General features: G+C 46.8%; 2 protein-coding genes across 2 annotated transcripts in view; one reads left to right on the plus strand and one right to left on the minus strand.

Moving 5' to 3' along the window:
• LOC136753626 (adiponectin receptor protein 1) lies at window positions 1–14,673 on the plus strand. Its single transcript, XM_066709897.1, has 8 exons — window positions 1–113; window positions 1,963–2,176; window positions 2,981–3,202; window positions 6,357–6,528; window positions 6,920–7,106; window positions 7,341–7,528; window positions 7,798–7,991; window positions 10,601–14,673. The coding sequence occupies exons 2-8, from the start codon at window positions 2,075–2,077 to the stop codon at window positions 10,727–10,729; spliced, it is 1,194 nt and encodes a 397-aa protein (XP_066565994.1). The 5' UTR covers window positions 1–113; window positions 1,963–2,074; the 3' UTR covers window positions 10,730–14,673.
• Window positions 14,667–18,478, minus strand: part of LOC136753974 (interleukin-17 receptor D) — a 13,401-nt gene continuing 9,589 nt past the window's right edge. The window contains exons 9-12 of the mRNA XM_066710352.1: window positions 18,293–18,359; window positions 17,958–18,095; window positions 17,208–17,377; window positions 14,667–16,066 (exon numbers count right to left, since the gene is read on the minus strand). Coding sequence (XP_066566449.1) covers window positions 15,518–16,066; window positions 17,208–17,377; window positions 17,958–18,095; window positions 18,293–18,359 — 924 coding nt within the window. The 3' untranslated portion in view covers window positions 14,667–15,517. The remainder of the gene's footprint in view (window positions 16,067–17,207; window positions 17,378–17,957; window positions 18,096–18,292; window positions 18,360–18,478) is intronic.

Raw genomic sequence — 18,478 nt, forward strand, 5'->3', positions numbered from 1 at the left:
GTCGGTACCCGGAAGTCCTTCTCATCTTGTTGTTTACTGCAAAAGTGAAGCTGCCTGCCCTCACCTACCTGCACTTCGCCGTGGCGCGGATTAAATAGCGGCATTGAAGCAAGGTTTGTGCAAATCCTTTCTTATGATCCGTACAGTAGCTTAGCCAAGGGACGGGCCGCCCTGCCGGGGCTGCGCTCGCATCGAGCAAAGCGGTCAGAGCGGCGGCGCTACTATTGTTTGCTCCGTTTGTCTCATTATAGCCCTGCTGTCTGTGTGTCAGATGCATCGCACGATTGTCTGCACGACGCCCTCCCCACGGTGCCCCCACCCCCCACGACAAATAGCATTAGAAATAAGGTGCCTGACGGAGCCCGTGTTAAAGATGCTCATTTGCGACCGAGCCTAGGATTGTAATTAAATAGTAATGGCTACTGCGCATTTTAAAGTCTAGCCAACGCTTTTGTTTTTAATGTCGCCAGTTCAGACAGCACCCTTCCTGGCGCACGCATTGAGCTCGGACCGGTGCAGTTTTGCATTTGCATCATGCTTTGCAAGGCTGAGCACCATTTGACAGTGTTTGTCCAGCTAGGCCAGCCAGTGGCTCATCCTTCCCCGTGAAGACTGATCCGCCTCTCAATCCCTCTGCTAGTCTGAGAGGGTCGGTCTCACTACTCGGATAGGGCCAGCTTGACTCCACACACCCATGGAAGTCACAGCCCAAAGGCCAGCCAACCCTCCTAGTCACCTGGGCTCTTCACAACTGTGGTCCAGCTAGCTTCTCTCTTCCACACCAAATAGAGATGCCATAGTGGGTGAGTAGTTGGGGCAGAGGGTGGCAGCATGCCCCAGTGAGACTGTGTGGAGTAGGCTATGAGTAATGTATGGACTCGCCAGCCTTAAATAAAGAGCTTCCTGGGAACAGAGTTAAGGGTGCTGGTTTTATTGCTCTTTGCTTGGTTTGGTTCACAGAGAGAGTAATGTGTGTGTGTGTATTTATGCCTCCTCTTGGCGCTCCAGATGCAATAAAGCATTGACTTCGCTGTGTGGCCCGGGAGAAATACACTGCTTGCATTTGGGTCGGGCTGCCAGAGAAATAATGAGCTCACACTCCAGGGAGTGATTTTGGAACTGACCCCCGACCCCATTCCTCAGTGCTGTTTGAATCCGTTTTTTATGTTGTAGAACAGTCTGTCACCCCCGAATGTACCTCAGTCCATCACGGTGACGGGAAGCACCGCACGGCTCCGCTGGGAGAGTTAGAGCGAAGATAGCGATGTGGCCAGGAAGTTTCACACCGCTGCAGGGAGCTCACGGATCACAGATGCCTCGTGGGCTTCTGTGCTAAAGCAGCTCTTGCTGGAGTTCATACATTGGCAATTGTCTTGAGCAGAAACATATTAAGGCATTGTAGGTAACTGGCACAGCCCCGGAGCGATGGGGCCAAACTGCCAATAGTAGTTCTGGAACAATGTGTTTTTATGTGCAAAGCCAAAACTTCATTTACACAGAACCGAGGCTTCAGTGAATCGTGACAGTTAACGATGGCTTTTGCCGTTTGCCTTTGAACACATTTCAAACCAAAGTGGCACTCCCATTTGCACAGAAGATGGATCCATTTCAGGTTGTAAAAGCTGCAGGATCTTTGCTCAGCCAATGAGTAACCCTGTTCGGAGGTTATTTACACAGAGACCTGTGGGATGTTTGCATACTGTGAAATGAATAGAAACGCTGTGCAGTGTGAGGGTTAGCAGCATCTTTCACAGTGACTAGGTAGTTGTTTATCAATTAAGATTGATTACTTGAGAGCCCTGAATCACGCAGATGGATGTTTCTAGAAGTACAGCTTCTCTAAGCAAGCAAAACATGCAAGCTTCAGTTCTGTTCACTTCTTTCACTCTCCATGGGTGTCTGACCCACCCTATTCTCCCCTCGCCCTCCTCTCTCTCTCTCTCTCTCTCTCTCTCTCTTAAGATGGCGAGGTGAGATCAGGAGGAGGCACGCGGGCTTGAACGGCGACTGTGTGCAGCTGCGCCTGCGGAGATTGAACCGGGGGGGCCGGGGGGAAGACCACCCCCCCTTTGCCATGGCCAGTGCCTCCCCCAGCTGCCCGGACACGCCGGAGCACCGGGGCTCGGAGCTGCTAGTGCCCCTGCTGGGGCTGGATGGAGCCGCAGAGCCCGGAGCGGTAATGATGGCCCGACATCTCCGCGGTGTCCCCCGGCCCCTGTACCTTAGGGCCCCCGATCCTGTCAGCGTCGCACCTCCCCCCATGAATCGCCAACTCAAAGGCAGTGTTCTTCCCATGCGGTTTTGAAGATCAGTGGTCTGAGGTGGTGGTTCCCAGCCCTGGGCCTGGAGGTCTTCCTTCCAGCTGAGCTCTTCATCGTGCAAATGTCTTCTTCCCAGCTTGTCAATTTGTCTCCGCTCTTAAACCAGTGGCGGGGGGGGCAAATGACAACCAGGCTGGAGTGGACACCAGCGGACACAGGGAGTCCTCCAGGACCCGGGCGCTGGGACATGGGGCCTGAAGGCAGAGCGCTTGTCTCTGTTTACTTCAGCAGGTGATCAGTGCACGGAGAGCATCTCTGCTCATTGAGAGGATGTTGGGTTGTTTCATTCATAGGGTCTCTAAATGACAGATTACCTGAACACTGCCTCTTTTGGTGCCCAGAATTAATTATCTGTCTAATTATCAGTGCCCAGTGTGATGTATATATTAGGAACGTTGGAACAGGCTCGACAAAACTACATTATTCCAATTTACCAGGCCACTGTATGTGACGCATTTGTCTATGCTGGGTTTCCAAGAGATAAGGGTGACCTGTAAACCCTGCTGCAGATCTCCAGGACTGGGGCTGAATAAACCTGGCTTACAACCATGTTAAGAAATGTGTATTTTTCCCCCTCCCTCCCTTTTTAGTCCCTCAGTTGTCGATGATGTTTTTAACTCTTTTAAGGACGTGCTGCTCTGTTTGCTCCTGTCTCCCAGAGTGAAGAGGTGGGGGAGAGGAGGGCCTCGGGGACGGGGGAAGGAGAGAAGGTCACGACACAGGAGCAGATGAAGAAGGTGGAGGAGGATGAGGAAGAGGAGGAGGAGGAGGAAGAAGAAGAAGAAGAAGAAGAAGAAGTAGAAGAAGATCCGGTTCGTGTTCTTAAGCTACCCCTGCAGGCACATCACGCGATGGAGAAGATGGAGGAGTTTGTATTCAAGGTGAGAGGGGTTGGGGTGGGTTGGCTGTTACTGCAGTATGTCCCTAGGGCGGTGAATGGGGGAGTCTGTGGTGTTGTGAGGTGTATGACATCACACCCAAAGAAATCCCTTGATGACATCACAGGGCCTTCTATGAATCAGACCCTGCAGTGCAGTACATCAGCTCTGTTGTTCAGGGAGGTGTGTCTCTTGCCTGAGGAGGCGCTTGCTTAAGCACAGGAACGAGGAGGAGAAGGAATAAAAAGCTCCCTGGGTTTATTTTACTGAAACTCGGAGAGAAAGCGAGATAGCTACACTGAGGGAGATCTCCAGGTCTCACGTGTGGTCTGGTGAGATGTCTATGCAGGGTTGTGCTGGTGGGCCAGAGAAAATAAGTGTTCCTGTGGTGGAGGTAAGGATTCCTGACGTGAAATCGGAAGTGACGGATGCTTTTGTTGAGGGAGAGACCGTAGCCCTGTAGACCATTAGTCAGTGTGTCAAGTGAACTGACAACCTCCCTTTGTCCTTGAGTATTAGGTCCGCTTTACCCATCTCTGTCTGACAGCTAAATTGTGAGATTCAGACCCTTTTACCATAAAGTGTTACTATTTACTGTAGGAGCATTCTACGTAGAAATGCTTCCTATTATCCCTTCCCCCCTCAGACATAGATTTCTTCTTGAAGTTGCAGTAGATGCTGGGCTTTTGAATCCCCCCCAGTCCAGAGATGGAATGAGAGGTGGCAGACCTCACAGCCCATCGTGAGAGTGAGTCAGAGGGGCATTGCAGTGAAAGGCCATCGGGGTCAGAGGTCAGGAGGGGCAGGTTGGAGGCGTCGGCCACGAACCGGCCAATCGGGAGAAGGGCAGCCGAGAAAGATGCCTCCCGTTTGTCACCGGAGAAGACCCTCCCCGTTTGGTTCTGTTAGAAAGAATGGAATATAGGGTAGAAAATCCAAAACGGATTGAGACTTAAGTTTGAAATCTGCTGTGTTTATATGTATATTTTTGATTTCCCCTATGCCTCCTTTGCCTTAGCTCTTAATGTTACCTGCACTTTACTAGCTTTTACTATCCAAGACTTGTATTGTTTACTATATATTTCCTATACAAGCGTGTACATTGGAATTTGGATAAGGGCATCTGCCAAGAAATAAATAATAATATTAATAATTTATAATATATATATTCGTTCATATGAATCTGCAGGTCTACTCTTACAACACATGAATATTATATTTATACTAAATGTCACATGAAGAAAACACTAGTCTAGACCACTCTGTCACCAAATCTCAGACTAGAGATCTGCTGAAGAACTATAACTACTAGGGTTGTAATGATTCATCAGAATTCTTAACGATTCAACTGCATCGGTTGTCAAATTGCAATTTTGCACAGAACTGTTGTTGAATAGACCTTAAATTGAGTTGTAAATGGTTATAATGGAAGGAATCAAGTGCATAGAGTATTTTTGTGATTTAATTTTTTGTGTGTGTATAACGGCTCCAGATGATAGACATTCGATCATCTTTCAGCCAGCCTTCGCTCCTGAGGCTTGACCTACCCATGTCACACTCTGAGGCGTATACACCGCTGGCGTTATTTTGAATCCAAGCTACAAGCTACGCCCACACAGGATTTGAAGCGCTGGCATTGGTCATTGGAGTCACTGTCAATCATTTTATATGGAGCCAACCACTTTGCAGGCAGTGCTTGTCAAATATTTTTTTTGTATGCATCCAATCGCCTTCATTTATAAAAGTTAGGCAGGTGAAAAAACAAAGAGGAGAGACTTGGGAGCAAATATGTCTTGGTGCCGGTGGTGTGTTACTTGTTGGCGTTGATGTTAGTAAATGAATAGCCTGTAGTTTTTGAGATTGTTAATCGGCAGATGCAACTGCTTATAAAGTAGCATGCTATATTTACAATCACACGGGTTTATAACTTGTGTGTTGTTTTTACAATCACACGGGTTCATGGGATTGCATGGTTTTGAATGCTACTCTCGCTACATTAACATTTTTTAAAAAGAAATGGAAGTTAGCTGTAGGCAAGGCTAGTTTGATAGGACAAACAAACCGACATTAAATGTAACAATTGTGTACTAAAAGTATACTGGGTTAAAATATTACTTAAATAGTATTCCATTAGTATACTATTCTGACCCAAGTATACTTTTAGTACAGTACTTTCTAACAGGGGATGTTAAAAATTATATATAAAATCTTTGAAAGGCATGTTGACCTTGTCTGAAAGCTGAACACATATGATGACACTGTTCACTGTAAACACTGAACAGGGAAAACACACGCACACGCACACGGACACACACCCAGCTGCACCCCTTGAAATCTGATCTAAGCTGAATGCATAGTCCTTGAAATGTGTTGTTAAAATAAATGTTTAAGTAATTATGTTGTCTGATGTTCATTCTATTTCAAATCAACAGAACAGGCTAGTGAACGTGTCACAGCATTTCAGGTGTCCATTTTGTAGATATTTGAAATATGGATAAAGAAGTGAATGAATCGAATTATGGTTCTCCGAATCGACTCGTTCCAAATAAAACAAAAAGGCTCTTGAATCGAATCGCCAACCATTGAATCTAAATTTGAATCGAATTGAATTCACACCCATAATAACTACTGAGTCTGCTTTAATGTATTAACTATAATGTCAATGTAGTGTGTTTGTAATCTATAAAGTAATCTACTTTAGGGCAGTTTCGTGTGTGTGTATGTGTGTGTGTGTGTGTTATCCAGCTTTCCATGGATCCTGAATGAAACAATGCTGCTCATTCAGGGTTTGGCAGCTTCATCTGATTTATATTTGTATCTTGCCTTGGACTTCATGTTAAAATGTTACTTCTGCTGCATTAACTTGTTGGGTGCCTGAGGCTCTCGGCAGCTGCCAGATGATTGAATGAATGTCTAAAATGTTTTTACTGTTACATGTTGCAGAGAGACTCATAATAAAGCTCTGGGAAGAGGGGTATGATTACACAATCAATGAAGATATCTGATGTGAATATTGAGGACAGGCATTAATCCCTGTGGGTGAGAGAAGCACAAGATTGGTGAAAGTGTTCAGGTTGTGTTCAGGTCTATAAGCACTGCCTCTCGGTTTTCTTCTCTTTTTTTTAAATCTCTGGTCTCTGTTGATTGGCTGTTGCAGGTGTGGGAGGGTCGCTGGCGGGTGATCCCCCACGACGTGCTCCCCGATTGGCTGAAGGACAACGATTTCCTGCTGCACGGGCACCGCCCCCCCATGCCCTCGTTCCGTGCCTGTTTCCGCAGCATCTTCCGGTTGCACACCGAGACGGGCAACATCTGGACGCACCTCATCGGTGAGCACCCGGGGGGGTGGGGGAGGTTATTTGCATGAGGGGTTATTCCTGGGTGTTAAAGCAGTGTCCTAACGAAAGAGGGACGTCAAATGCGTACAGGGATCAGTCTCTGGAGGACTGGGGTCGCCCGTGCCCGCCGTGAAGCCCGTCGTGAAGCCCGCCATGAAGCCCGCCATGAAGCCCCCTGTCTCTGCATCCCGTGGGTCACTTTGTCCAGTGAGATGCGTTGGTCGTGTTGGTGCAGTAGTCGACAGTCAGAAGAACCACCAGAAGACATGGCAGACCTGACCTAAGGGTGACATTCTGTGCATCAAGGCCGCCATCTCTTCGATCAGGCCTTTGCTCTTTCGCTGGGCTGCTGATTAAGCCCGCTTTCCTGTCCTCTCCGCAGGCTTCTTCTTCTTCCTCATCCTGGGAATCGGCTACATGTTCAGCCCCAACATCAACTTTGTGGCTCCCGTCCAGGAGAAAGTGGTCTTCGGGATGTTCTTCCTTGGCGCCGTGCTGTGTCTGTGCTTCTCCTGGCTTTTCCACACTGTCTACTGCCACTCCGAGAAGGTCTCCCGCACCTTCTCCAAGTAAGAGCTTCCCAACGTGCTGCGCTGCCCCAAGACCAGGGCTCCAAGCCCACCTGTCAGCCCAATGGTCTACTGTATAGCACTGAAACAAACAAGCACTAACATCTTAGTTTCTACAGAGTAATATCACATGGACATAGTACTGTAGAGTATAGTAGAGCTGTGATTAGGAGGTCTTGTGGTGATGAGTAGGGGTCTACACAGTCTCTGTATCTCTGTCCCCTCTCTCCGCAGACTGGATTACTCTGGCATCGCTCTGCTCATCATGGGCAGCTTCGTGCCCTGGCTCTACTACTCCTTCTACTGCTCCCCCCAGCCCCGCCTCATCTACCTGGTGATCATCTGTGTGCTGGGCATCACGGCCATCGTGGTGTCTCAGTGGGACCGTTTCGCCACCCCACAGTACCGAGCGGTCCGGGCAGGTAGGGCTGCATCTCGACGTCGCGCTCAACCGCAAGGCAAGAGTTCAGATGAGTTAAAACACAGACACAATGTGACAAAAGACAGAGCATCGCATCATTGACCTTTAGTCCTGACACTGTACACGCCTAAATATGTTGCACGTGACCGCTGACCCTGTGTGTCGTAGGCAAGTTTCTTGTCCTCTGGGTGTGTCTCCTGTTCTCCACAGTCTGACCCCCTCCACCCCTGTGTAAAAAATAGTCTTTCTCTCTCCCACTCCCCTGTTCAGGTGTGTTCCTGGGCCTGGGGCTGAGCGGCCTCATTCCCACGCTGCACTTCATGTTCGCCGAGGGCTTCATCAAGGCCACCACCGTGGGCCAGATGGGCTGGCTCTTCCTCATGGCCATCTGCTACATCCTGGGCGTGGCCCTTTACGCTGCCCGCATCCCAGAGAGGTTCTTCCCCGGCAAGTGTGACATCTGGGTACGTGTTCTCCACGCTCGGTTTTCCAGAGTTAATGCACCAGTTAAGGGAACGACCGACTCACTCGGTCCTCCAGTCTCTCGTCATAACACGTGTTTCTGTTTACGGGCCCGTTTGAAGGCCTGGGAGTTGAACCGAGAATCACATCCGCGCTCTGTCGTTCTGTCCTGTGTGGTGGTTTTTATGTGAGCTGGTCCCTGAAGGCCAGCGCTTGTCAGCAGGGCTTTAACCAGTGTGACAGTATTTTGGGCAATTGCCCAGCATTGTATAAGTTACAGGGGTTACGTAAGTGTGTTTGTATGTATTTATGTACTGTATGCACTGAACTCCATATGTTTATTCACATATGCTTACAGATGGGTGACAAATTAAAGGAAAAACCTGAATAAATGAGTGGAAGAACATAACAAATGCAGATGCCTCCAAACAGGTGTACTGCATGATACAGTTAAGCAAATAACATCTTATCATGCTCTGTGGCATTTATAAAAATGCTGAGCAGGCCCAGTTGGCCTCAATTTTGGATTATGATGGCAAGAGGAAAGGATCTAAGTGACTTTGAAAGAGGGGTCATTATTGGGGCACCATAGGCACTGGTCTACAGAGAAAAAAGTGATATGGTCAGATGAGTCACCCATTCACAGGGCACGAGGGCTCACTGAATGATCTGATGAGTATGACGATGATGTGAATCATAGGCTATGGCCTTCGTAGTCACTAGATCTCAACCCAACACCTATGTGAGATTGTGGACTGACGTGTTAGACACGCTCTCCACCACCATCATCAAAACCCCAAAGGTGGAAGGTGTTCATAGACTCGTAGAATCTGTGCCAAGAACATTGAAGCTGTTCTGGGTCTCGTGGGTGCCCAACTCTTACTGAGACCCTTTATTTTTTTATTTTTTTTTATTTGTCACCTGTCTGTACGTAGCCTTCAGTGGCCCAGGTAAGTCCGGAGCTGAGCTGTGAGAAGTTCCCCTTGAAGTGTCTGTTGATTTTAACAGGTGCCTAAGCAGGCGGACAGGGTGCTTGTTTTTCAAGCTGAAGCTGTTTGATGCCGCAGGCTGTGGTGCTGTAGAGACGATGGCGTAAAACAGGGCGAGACAGGAGTGTTGGTATTGAGACAACAGGGCGAAAGGGAAGCGGCAGGTAGCAGCAACACAGATACCAGAAGTGGAAGGAAAGCGTATCAATGTAGAGCTTCACAATCTTCTTTTTTAACGAGCTCTGGCAGTTCTTGTGTGAAAAGCATATCAAATCAAAATGATTCAACGGGTTGATCAAGTGATGAAGACGGAGTGACCAGGCTGCAGTGAAGAGGAAATGTAGAAGAGGGTGCAGGGCCGTGTGCAAGCCTCTTGTGTTGTGGTCCTGTTTGTTTTTAAGTGCTGATTGGCAACAAGCGTGGGAGAAAGTTTAGCCGAAAATGTAGCTGTCCGAGAGGTTAACCAGGAAAGGTCGGTGCGGCTGTATTACAATCAATCAAACATAATCAAAACTGTCAAACCGTAAACGGCCATAGCCACCTTAACCACCACCCTCCACTGTCATGACTGATTCACCAGCATGGTAACAGCCAGTTCAAACACTCCCGCCTCACGAGGGTGTGAAAATGTTCTCTGGATTGAAATTGAAATTTTCTTTAACTATTTATATAACTGTTTCGCTGGACACCAGCCAGAATCTGCAGGTCCCGGAATGCTGAATTGTGTATCGTTTTCTAGGTGTGGCTTAAAAAAACATGAATGATGTGAAGGAATCATAAATTATCCCTCTTCCCTCCCTGTTATTGCATTCCAGAGTGTGTGGATTGCTACAAGGGTTTGTCATTTAAGTTTGAAACGAGCCTCGTCTGAACAGGTCTCTTCTGTGCCGGAATGGCGCGCCTGCGGGCCTGTGAGCTAAACGGATCAGGCTTCATCCGCGTGGGAGCCGTACTCAGTGCTGTGTGAATTAGTCCCTGCTGTCGCTCGGGTTTTGATGCGCCAGGCGTACAGAATTGTAGCGACGGTCGCGGCAGATTGTCGGATATTGGCAGACTTGAACACGCCAATGCCAAATGAGTACGAAGCTGCGTACATCGGGTTTGCTACTGTTTTGGAAGCCGACAAGGAACAAAATGAAATCCTGGATCAGCATAATTACTGCAGTGATTGAGGTTATTTTAGGTTTTTCTTTTCCTCGGCAGAATTGCCTAATCCAGAATTGAATGCTGTGTTTATTTTTTTATTACTTTCATATAAGATTAGATCGCAAAAGATGACGCACTGATTTCTGTAGTCCATCGTGAGTGTGTGCGAGAGAGTGCGCGTGTGTTTGCGCACAGGCTGACTAAATGCATCTTTTCATGTTGTAAAAACACTTTAGCTGCCAGGATTACTGTATTATAAACATGACGGTCATTCAGTACAATACAGTCACTAATGTTGTGTACGTTCGTTTGTGTGTGTTGAGGACATTTTGAATTTTAAATTATTAATTTAATGCTAGATCGTCTAATTGTGCTTCAGTTTACCATCTGAAGGGTACAGGTTTGTAATTTGTGGTGAAATCTTGACCAAACCTAACGAAGTGACATTGTCTGTGTGTTTTTTGTGTTTCCGGCAGTTTCACTCGCACCAGATTTTCCACGTGTTGGTGGTGGCTGGAGCCTGCGTCCATCTGCACGGGGTTTCACAGCTACAAGCGTTCAGATCTTCACTGGGCGGAGGGTGTGCCTCCGAGACCATGCTGTGAGGAGATCCGGGAAGCTTCTGGAAAAAACGGACGGCAGAGAAAGAGAGAGAGAGAGAGAGAGAGTGCAGATGTCCGCAAACATTTATTTTGTCTCTCCTTTCCCACTTCCAACTCTGTCTTTTTCTTGTTTCTTTTTTTTTTTCTTTTCTTTTTACCTTAAAGGAGAAAAAAAAAAAAAAAGCACAACCACTGATTTTCCGAATGCGCGGGACCCCAATTGTACAGGTCGGGATGACACGGGGAGCGGACCAAAACACGAACGACCGAAACCAACCACGAAGGGAGACGGAAGCATTTGTGTACAAAAACAGACTCTTAAAGGATACCTTGTCTTGGCTTCTCTTGTGCTGTGTCGTAAGTGAGGGTGCAGTCCAGTCAGACTTTGTGGGCAAGATGGATGGCAATCACACGAACAAAAACAATCAATAGTTTCAAATGTAAGTGATGGCATCACCCCGTTGATGTATCACAAACGACTTCCCCTTCTAGCTGTCATATATGACGTAAATTGCCAATCTCTACAATAGTTTTGTTTGTTTTTGTTGAGCATAAAGTGTGGGATCGGGTTAGGTATCAGTCATGGGCTTGCTGTGGCTTGGGCTGGCCTACACTAGGGGGGATTAAAGACTCCAAGCGTCTGCCAGGGGAACCGCCAGTGGCTAACTTTGCTATCAAGCAGGAGTTTCAACGCCATGTCCCCGTTATCTTCTCACGACACACTGTGCTATAGGAGAAGGTGTTACACAGGGGATAGCTTTAGATCCTCAGCACTTGGGATCTTTGAAGAACCCAAGGGAGCTCTGGGACAGCAAGCCTAGGTCATTTCCTCATCAGGCTTGGTCAGTCCCCCTTGAATGTTCTCCTCCAGGTCAGTTGGCCAATTTCCGCCAAGTCTTTACTGTGTTATTTGAGGGTCTAGCACAGAGGGACTGCACTGTGCAATTTCAGCGGCAGCACAAACCGAGACCCCCCTCTGGCCCTGAGAGTCGGCTTTGGCATCTTTTGGTATTGGACAGCGCTATATAAGTGAAAGCTGTAATTAGTCGTTGTAGTATTAGTCGTAGCAGTAGAGGTGAAGGTCTGTGGATGGTGAGGAGATGACCGTTGTGACGTGAGCTCGCGCATCTGTTGTGTCCAGTGAGCCGCACACTTGAGGTCCCGGAGAGAGGCCAGCATTTCAGAAGATTAGAAACGCAAGAGCACTTTTCATTGTTGTAGTTTTTATTTATTTGTGGTCATTTAAAATGTCTTTGATTTGTATCTATTTATTCAGCCCCACCCCACAGTCCAGAGGCATTTCCCAGGCTTGTTTTGTCATCAGCTGTATCGTTGAGTGGCAAGTGTGACTAAAAACAAGAAAGGAAACCAATGAGGGGGAGAAGCACTTCGGAGTTATCAAGATATGTTGACCCATCCTTTCTAGAGTCCCGCCCCCAGCCCAACCCTAAAATACTCGCAATTGTCCGACATTAGCTTTCCGGCCTTCCTGATCGCACGGGGGTTTGATGCACACTGCTATGGGAGCCGTGCGTTTCAAGCTCATGAGTAACGCTGCGTTACAGAGATGCGGTAACGTGAGAAACTCTCAAATATCTGCTTCCCTGCCTTCTCGGTGAAAGAGCCCACACTCCGCAAAGCCATGAAATGGGTCCAACCGGCCCGTCTCTCACCCATCCCGCCAAACTCGCCCCAAGAAAGTGCCCCAGACTTTATCATGCGTAAATGACAAGGCACACATTCATTTCCAGAGTCTCGGCCTGTTTTTGAACAGTATGTTGATCTACCTTCAGTTTTGCTTTGGGCTCTTCGCTGTTTAACTGCCACTACATAACACTTGTCAAATTGCATAATACAGAGCGTGAAATTTGAATTGAGGTTAAACTAGTGTTCATCAATTTACAGCTGTGTGTGGCATTGGTCACGTCATCGACTGCTGCCAAAATACAGCCAGATGTGGAACCTTGACTGATGCGATATAATGAGTGTCCTTCAATAGCAGATAGGAGTGGGTTTTTTTAAGGCTTTGACTGATCAATATAAGCCATGTTGTTACAATATGCCAGCACCAGCCACAGAAAGCTAAATGTGAAATGTGTTGAGCTCATCTCTCAAAATCATGCATCTTTTGACTCATTAGTGATGTCTGATTTTGTGAAGAAGAAAAAAGAGCAATCCACGGTTGTTTTGCCGGGTTTATTTTGCCGGATTTGTTTTGTAGTTCTGTGCCCCTGGTTTTCACAGTGGCACGTTACCTGACGCGTTTCCCTTAGATCAATTGTGAAAATAGAGCGCGTTTGTGTAGCCTTGAAAAAATCACTATAATATTTGATTTTTTCTCTCTCTCTCTCTCTCTCTCAAAGTTTTGTATACCTCTTGTATACCTACTAGATACATGGGATTCCTCGGAAAACTCCCTTTTCAATTAAGATGTTGCAGTACCTTGTAGGCTTGTCCTGAAAATTTCAACAGAAGGGGCGCTGACATACTCACAATACTTAATTCTGCTGCCCTTTTTTTTTTTTTCCTGAAGAATATAACGACTGCAGCATTTCAAAAACAAGGAATTTATATTTCATCATGCTGTTTATTATGAATAAGTTCTTGCTCTGATCATCCCTGTAGCTAGGACTCCCCATCTGTTTCTAGTCATGATGTTAGTGATGCCAATTTGAAGAACATTCAACAAAATATGTTTTCGACTGCAAGGCTTGTTTGTCTTAATATCTAGCTGCCACTTTACTACATATATCCTCACTGTTGTCCAACTATCTGGCTGTTTTTATTTTATGTAATGTGTTCATGCTTCATGTAAACCTGCTGTCTGTACACCAGGTCAAGATGATGTGGTGATTTAAATTTTGGGCGAAACTCCTACAGCAAAACGTTGCTCGAGTGTATATGGCCGTACACACCTTGTGTCCAACGAGAAATGCGTTTTAATCCCTGCGGGTCTTTTTGGGGCTTTTGTGCATCCAGTGGCCTCGGTATTCATTTCATCTGTGTGTTTTGATTCTGCCTCATATCCCGCGGTGTTGGGTGGCTGAGGGCATTCGAGTCGTTCTGTGACTGCGTTTTTCCACATTTATATCGGTGCTGGTGGTCCTGATCTCATATGAGCGGGGGTCTTGCTTTGGCACATGAAAACCCCCATCCTCCGTTACAGACTCTTGGTTAAGGTAATCATGAAGCTTTAAAAGTTAAACCCCCCAGCCCTTAAAAAGAAAATCACATGAAGTTGTTCTCCTGGTATCTGGATTACTTAAAGCAAGACTGAACCATTCTTACTATCTTAATTGTTCTGTGTATAGTGTAGAGATTGCAGTCTAAGTCTGGAAAAAAGTTGCATTTGATGCTTACATATCTCTAATGGACTGTGTTCGCTTTCTGTTTTGGGTTTTATTTTATGTTTTTGTTAAGAATAAGTAATGGTTTTTAAGTTCTTAGACTGTGTAAGCAATTCATGAAGAGTTTTATTTATTCCTGTACCAAATAGGGTTGGTATTCCTCAAAGCAACATTTTTAAGACCTTCCTGAAGGGAAAAACTTGCCAGATACGATGTTGACATTAAGGTTTTATTCCCACTCCCCCACCTCCTCTCAACTGTATTGTATAAGTGGCTGCAGTGCATTTGGACATAGAAAAGAAAATACTTTAGTGAACATATTCCTTAAGTCAACAGTTGTCTTTTTTTAATGTGAGGGGACATTGATGCGCTAGACTTTATGTTGTTTGTTTTTATATATTACAAAAAGAAAGAGGGGAGAGAGGGGTGCTTTTGAGGAAAGAAAAATCATAAAATCACCCAAAGAAGTGACTGTTACCTTATTTCCAAGTTGAGGGTGGTTTTCGTGAGGAAAAGCAAGGAAGAAAAAGATGATTTTATTATGTCTGTAAATATATAAATAAGACAAAAGTAGCACAATAAATAGAATTTAAAAATAAACGTGTCTGTGTGTTTTGTGTTTTTCCAAGTTCCACTTTAGCTTTTTGTTGTCTGGCATTTCTGAAAACAATTCCTGATTTGAAGAACGGGTTCCTACATCAAAGAACCAGAGAGTTAATGTCGGAAACGCCAGCTAAAACATGCCTTGAGAATTATTGTACTGTCTTTATAATCACATTACAATACCTGGGATGAAACCGAGCCCATGGGGTGTATACATCTGGAACATGAAGGTTTGAACTTCATGCTCTGTCCCTAAACAACAAACACCAAAGAGTACATCGGTTTCAAAAGGACAGGTACAGAAATATACAATAATAATAATGCAATCGCTTGGTTATCGTAGAAAGTCTGTAAAACTTCAATTGTGATTGTGGTTAATTAAGTTTGCTAATGATTTTGCATACGAAAAACATGAGGTAAACAGGATAGTAGCATGCAGAATTCATGTCATTCACAAGTTAAAGGCTCCTACAATCTGGAGAAATGACATATAAACTGAGGGATCTGTTGATAGTCGTACCCATTCATAGTGTAGGTAAAAAACACCTTGCAGTTTGGGCAAGAGTCGTAGCTGGTCCGTATTAAAAGCCGCTGGAGGACAAGTGTGCATCATTTCAAGTGGTTTCCTTTTGTTGCTGGAGATCAGCGGTGAGGGAATGCCCTGACCTTGAGTCTTGTTACTGGGGCTGCGTGATTGAGGTTGTCCTGGTTATATCTGCTCATCCTTGCCTGTGAAAGTGCAGCCACTGTTGCTCCATGAAAGGCCTGTGCTGTGAAAGGCAACATTTGGAAAGAGTGCCCACACAGTGCCATGGTTACAGCCTCTCTCCTCTCCATACTCTCACAACAGGGCTTCCTCTTCCCCTCCCAGTCGCCCCTCGTCTTCCCCCGCCCCCTTGGCCTCTGTGATGGCTCGGCTAAGTGCCGCCCCTGCTGGCACCGAGAGGTACCCCTCACCCGAGACGTTCTCCACCAGCAGCTGCCGCCCCGGCCCATGCAGCGCCACCCCGTGGAGGTGCGAGAAGAGCAGGGGCAGGTCCTGGGGCAGGACGTAGCGGGAGGCCAAGCCCAGCAGGCCCGGGAAGTCCGTCTCTCTGGAGTACTCGAAGATCGCTGCCATGTACTTGGAGAGGTCCTGCCCCCGCGAGGCAGCCCAGCCCATCTCCTCCCCGATCAAGGACACCGCAGCTGCTGAGACATCTCCGTCCCAGCTCTCCTCCTCCTCTTCCTCTTCCTTTTCTCTGTGGTGCTGCGCCCGCTTGTCCAAGAGCTGACAGAGCCCTCGTGAGCACACGGCCAGCACGAAGTCGCTCTCCTGCATCCGTCGGGTGTACCAACCCATCGGCCCTTCCTCCACCAGGCTCAGACCTTCCCACAGGTCCAGGTGTACCTACGGAAAACAGAGGAAGAGCAGCTCAGGTATCTGTCCCTCAACGTGGCTCTGAACCTAACTACGTATAACCCAGGGATGGTTGCTTGTTGTGTAGATGGGCTGAGAGGGTATTAATATGAATTCATCTGGAATACTCTACTCAGGGCTCTACTCTACTCAGAAATTTAACTAAAATTGGTTATAGAATGGGTATGAAAGCCAAAACGACCACTACAAAGCTGTGAGAAGTTCAGGAAATGTATATGCCAAAATCGGTCATCAATTCAGCTGTTTGTGACACTTGAGGTTCAAGTCAGCGTGTTTTGGCACAAGTCTCATAACATCGGCAGCTGGAACTGATGCTATTGTTGATTTTCCAGTGAAACCTTGAAGTGGATAGGACTTGTGTGGTTGCTGGCCTCTGTGTGCGTCATGTTTTCTAAAGCAGCTGAAGCAACTGGAAATGGACCCTTGTATCAAATAAGCTGAGGACATCTCAAGTCTTTCCAAGCCCCGTTTAGAAAGGCAACCGGAATAGCCCATGGCTCTGTTGCAGTCTTGAAAGCCCCGGTGGGAAATTCTATGAAATCTTTAATTCCCAGATTAAATAAGTAAATAAAAAGAATTAGCAGTAAATTGATAGCAGGACTGCCAGCAATGATTAAATGAGGAAGTGAAGACATGCCAGCATTATTAAGGGCGGGTTCTGCTGGTTATAATTTAAAAGTAAAAAAAAAAAAACAATTCCAGTCATTTGAATCCTCCCCAGTCATTAAACCTGTTGTGTTGTCTCCCCCCAGCTGTATCCCAGTTCTGACTCACTGTAGTCACTCCAAAGTTTCTCCCTCTAGTTTTAAGTCTCTCGGTACAATAATTCGTCGCCTCCTCTTTTACACCTTATCTGTTGTGATGGTGCTGGACTAGAATGGAACTATCCACCACCCTAGAGATTCCTGCATTTCATTTCGGAGGAGGACAAAATGAGTCCCCTTTGTCCCAGAAAGAGCCCTGGGATCCTTTGGGATCATAGGCAGTGTGTAAATGCAAAGTATAATTACATAGATAATCGATGTCTGACTAGACTAGGCTGATCAGTGACTTCCAACGGCCTTCCAAAGGTCCTGTCTCGGTCTCCTGGTCGAGCCGTCTTTCTCCTTACCTGAGTGGACATGTGCTGCTGCAGGAAGGCGGCCAGCCGCATCACCACCCCGATGTGGGCCGGGCCGTCCCTGTTGGAGTAGCAAAGGAGGAGCCGGGGGGGGCGGGGCTGCGTGGGGGGCCCCTCACGCGGGGCCTCTTTGTAGTTGCACGGTGCCGGTGCCTGCATTTCTACATGGAGGTGGAGCAGAGTCGCGCATTAGACACACAAGACCACAGCAGGCCGTGAGAAGGACAGGAGCTTCACAACACCCCAGCACTGCATTAGCTTTGTCCCCTGTATTACTGGGAGCACAATTTGCCATCATTAATAATGTAATTTCACACACAGAAATTGATGCAGAGCTGTGTTGTACAAAAGCAGGACATTTTAGAGGCCCCTTCTCAAATCCTCCTCTGGTTTAGATTCGGGAACGAGGCTGCACTACCGATGGAATAAAGATAGATTGGTAATTGATGAATCACTCCTATTGGCATGAAAAAGCATTGTCCGCCCAGTTGCAGAATTAAACAAGGCAAGTTTGTTGTTCGTGGTGCCTGTAAATTTTATTTATTTTGTGCTGGATAATGTGGGATTGCTTTTGTATTCACTCAGGCCATTAGAAGGTTTAATCTCGTATTGAATAGCATTAAAAGACAATCCCTTTAACTAACCTGCATAACTCTTGTATGAACTGTGGCAAGAAGCCCCTTTAAGAGAACGTGTTGGCTGAATTATTTATCTCCCAGGCGGGCAGGCCTTCCACCCTACCTGCTCTCTTCCTCCTCCCCTCTTTCCACTTCTTGAGGAACAACAAGAAGCCAACGGCGACAAGAGCTAGCAGCACAGTGACGAACAGGAGCAGCACCAGGATCACGGACTCCAGATTGGGGCCCGGGGGGGGCGGCTCTGGAGAGGGCGAAGGGCAGAGGTTATGTGGTGATCTGCTCCAGTCTTTTTGAAATAACTTTTCAATTCCCCTGACTAGGCCCCTGACTTTCAAAACCCAGTGCAAGCCATGGTGAACTCTGTCCAGCTTCCTTTTTATTCCTGCTGAGAAGACAAGATCTCACATGGCTCTCGCTTTGGGGCTGTTTCAGACTTACCTTGGGGGGGCGGTTTCATGTGGAAGGTGAATCCTTTGTGCACGGGGTCCACCTGGTCCGCGGCTATCTTTACAGAGAGAGCACACAAGACAGGATCATGTTTGAACAAGCGCACCTCATTCCTAGTCCCACAAGAAGGGCTTAAAACATATCCATCACTGCTTAGGGGTAATGGCTTTCAACTGT

Source organism: Amia ocellicauda, chromosome 7 (genome assembly GCF_036373705.1).
Source record: "Amia ocellicauda isolate fAmiCal2 chromosome 7, fAmiCal2.hap1, whole genome shotgun sequence".
NCBI classification, from domain to species: Eukaryota; Metazoa; Chordata; class Actinopteri; order Amiiformes; family Amiidae; genus Amia; species Amia ocellicauda.

What these genes read in the sequence shown, in the direction of transcription:
- LOC136753626 (XM_066709897.1), top strand. Translation starts at nt 2,075, where the DNA reads ATGGCCAGTGCCTCCCCCAGCTGCCCGGACACGCCGGAGCACCGGGGC. An exon ending in GAGCCGCAGAGCCCGGAGCG is followed by an intron (nt 2,177 to 2,980) that starts GTAATGATGGCC and finishes CCTGTCTCCCAG; the next exon opens with AGTGAAGAGGTGGGGGAGAG. An exon ending in GTCTCCCGCACCTTCTCCAA is followed by an intron (nt 7,107 to 7,340) that starts GTAAGAGCTTCC and finishes CTCTCTCCGCAG; the next exon opens with ACTGGATTACTCTGGCATCG.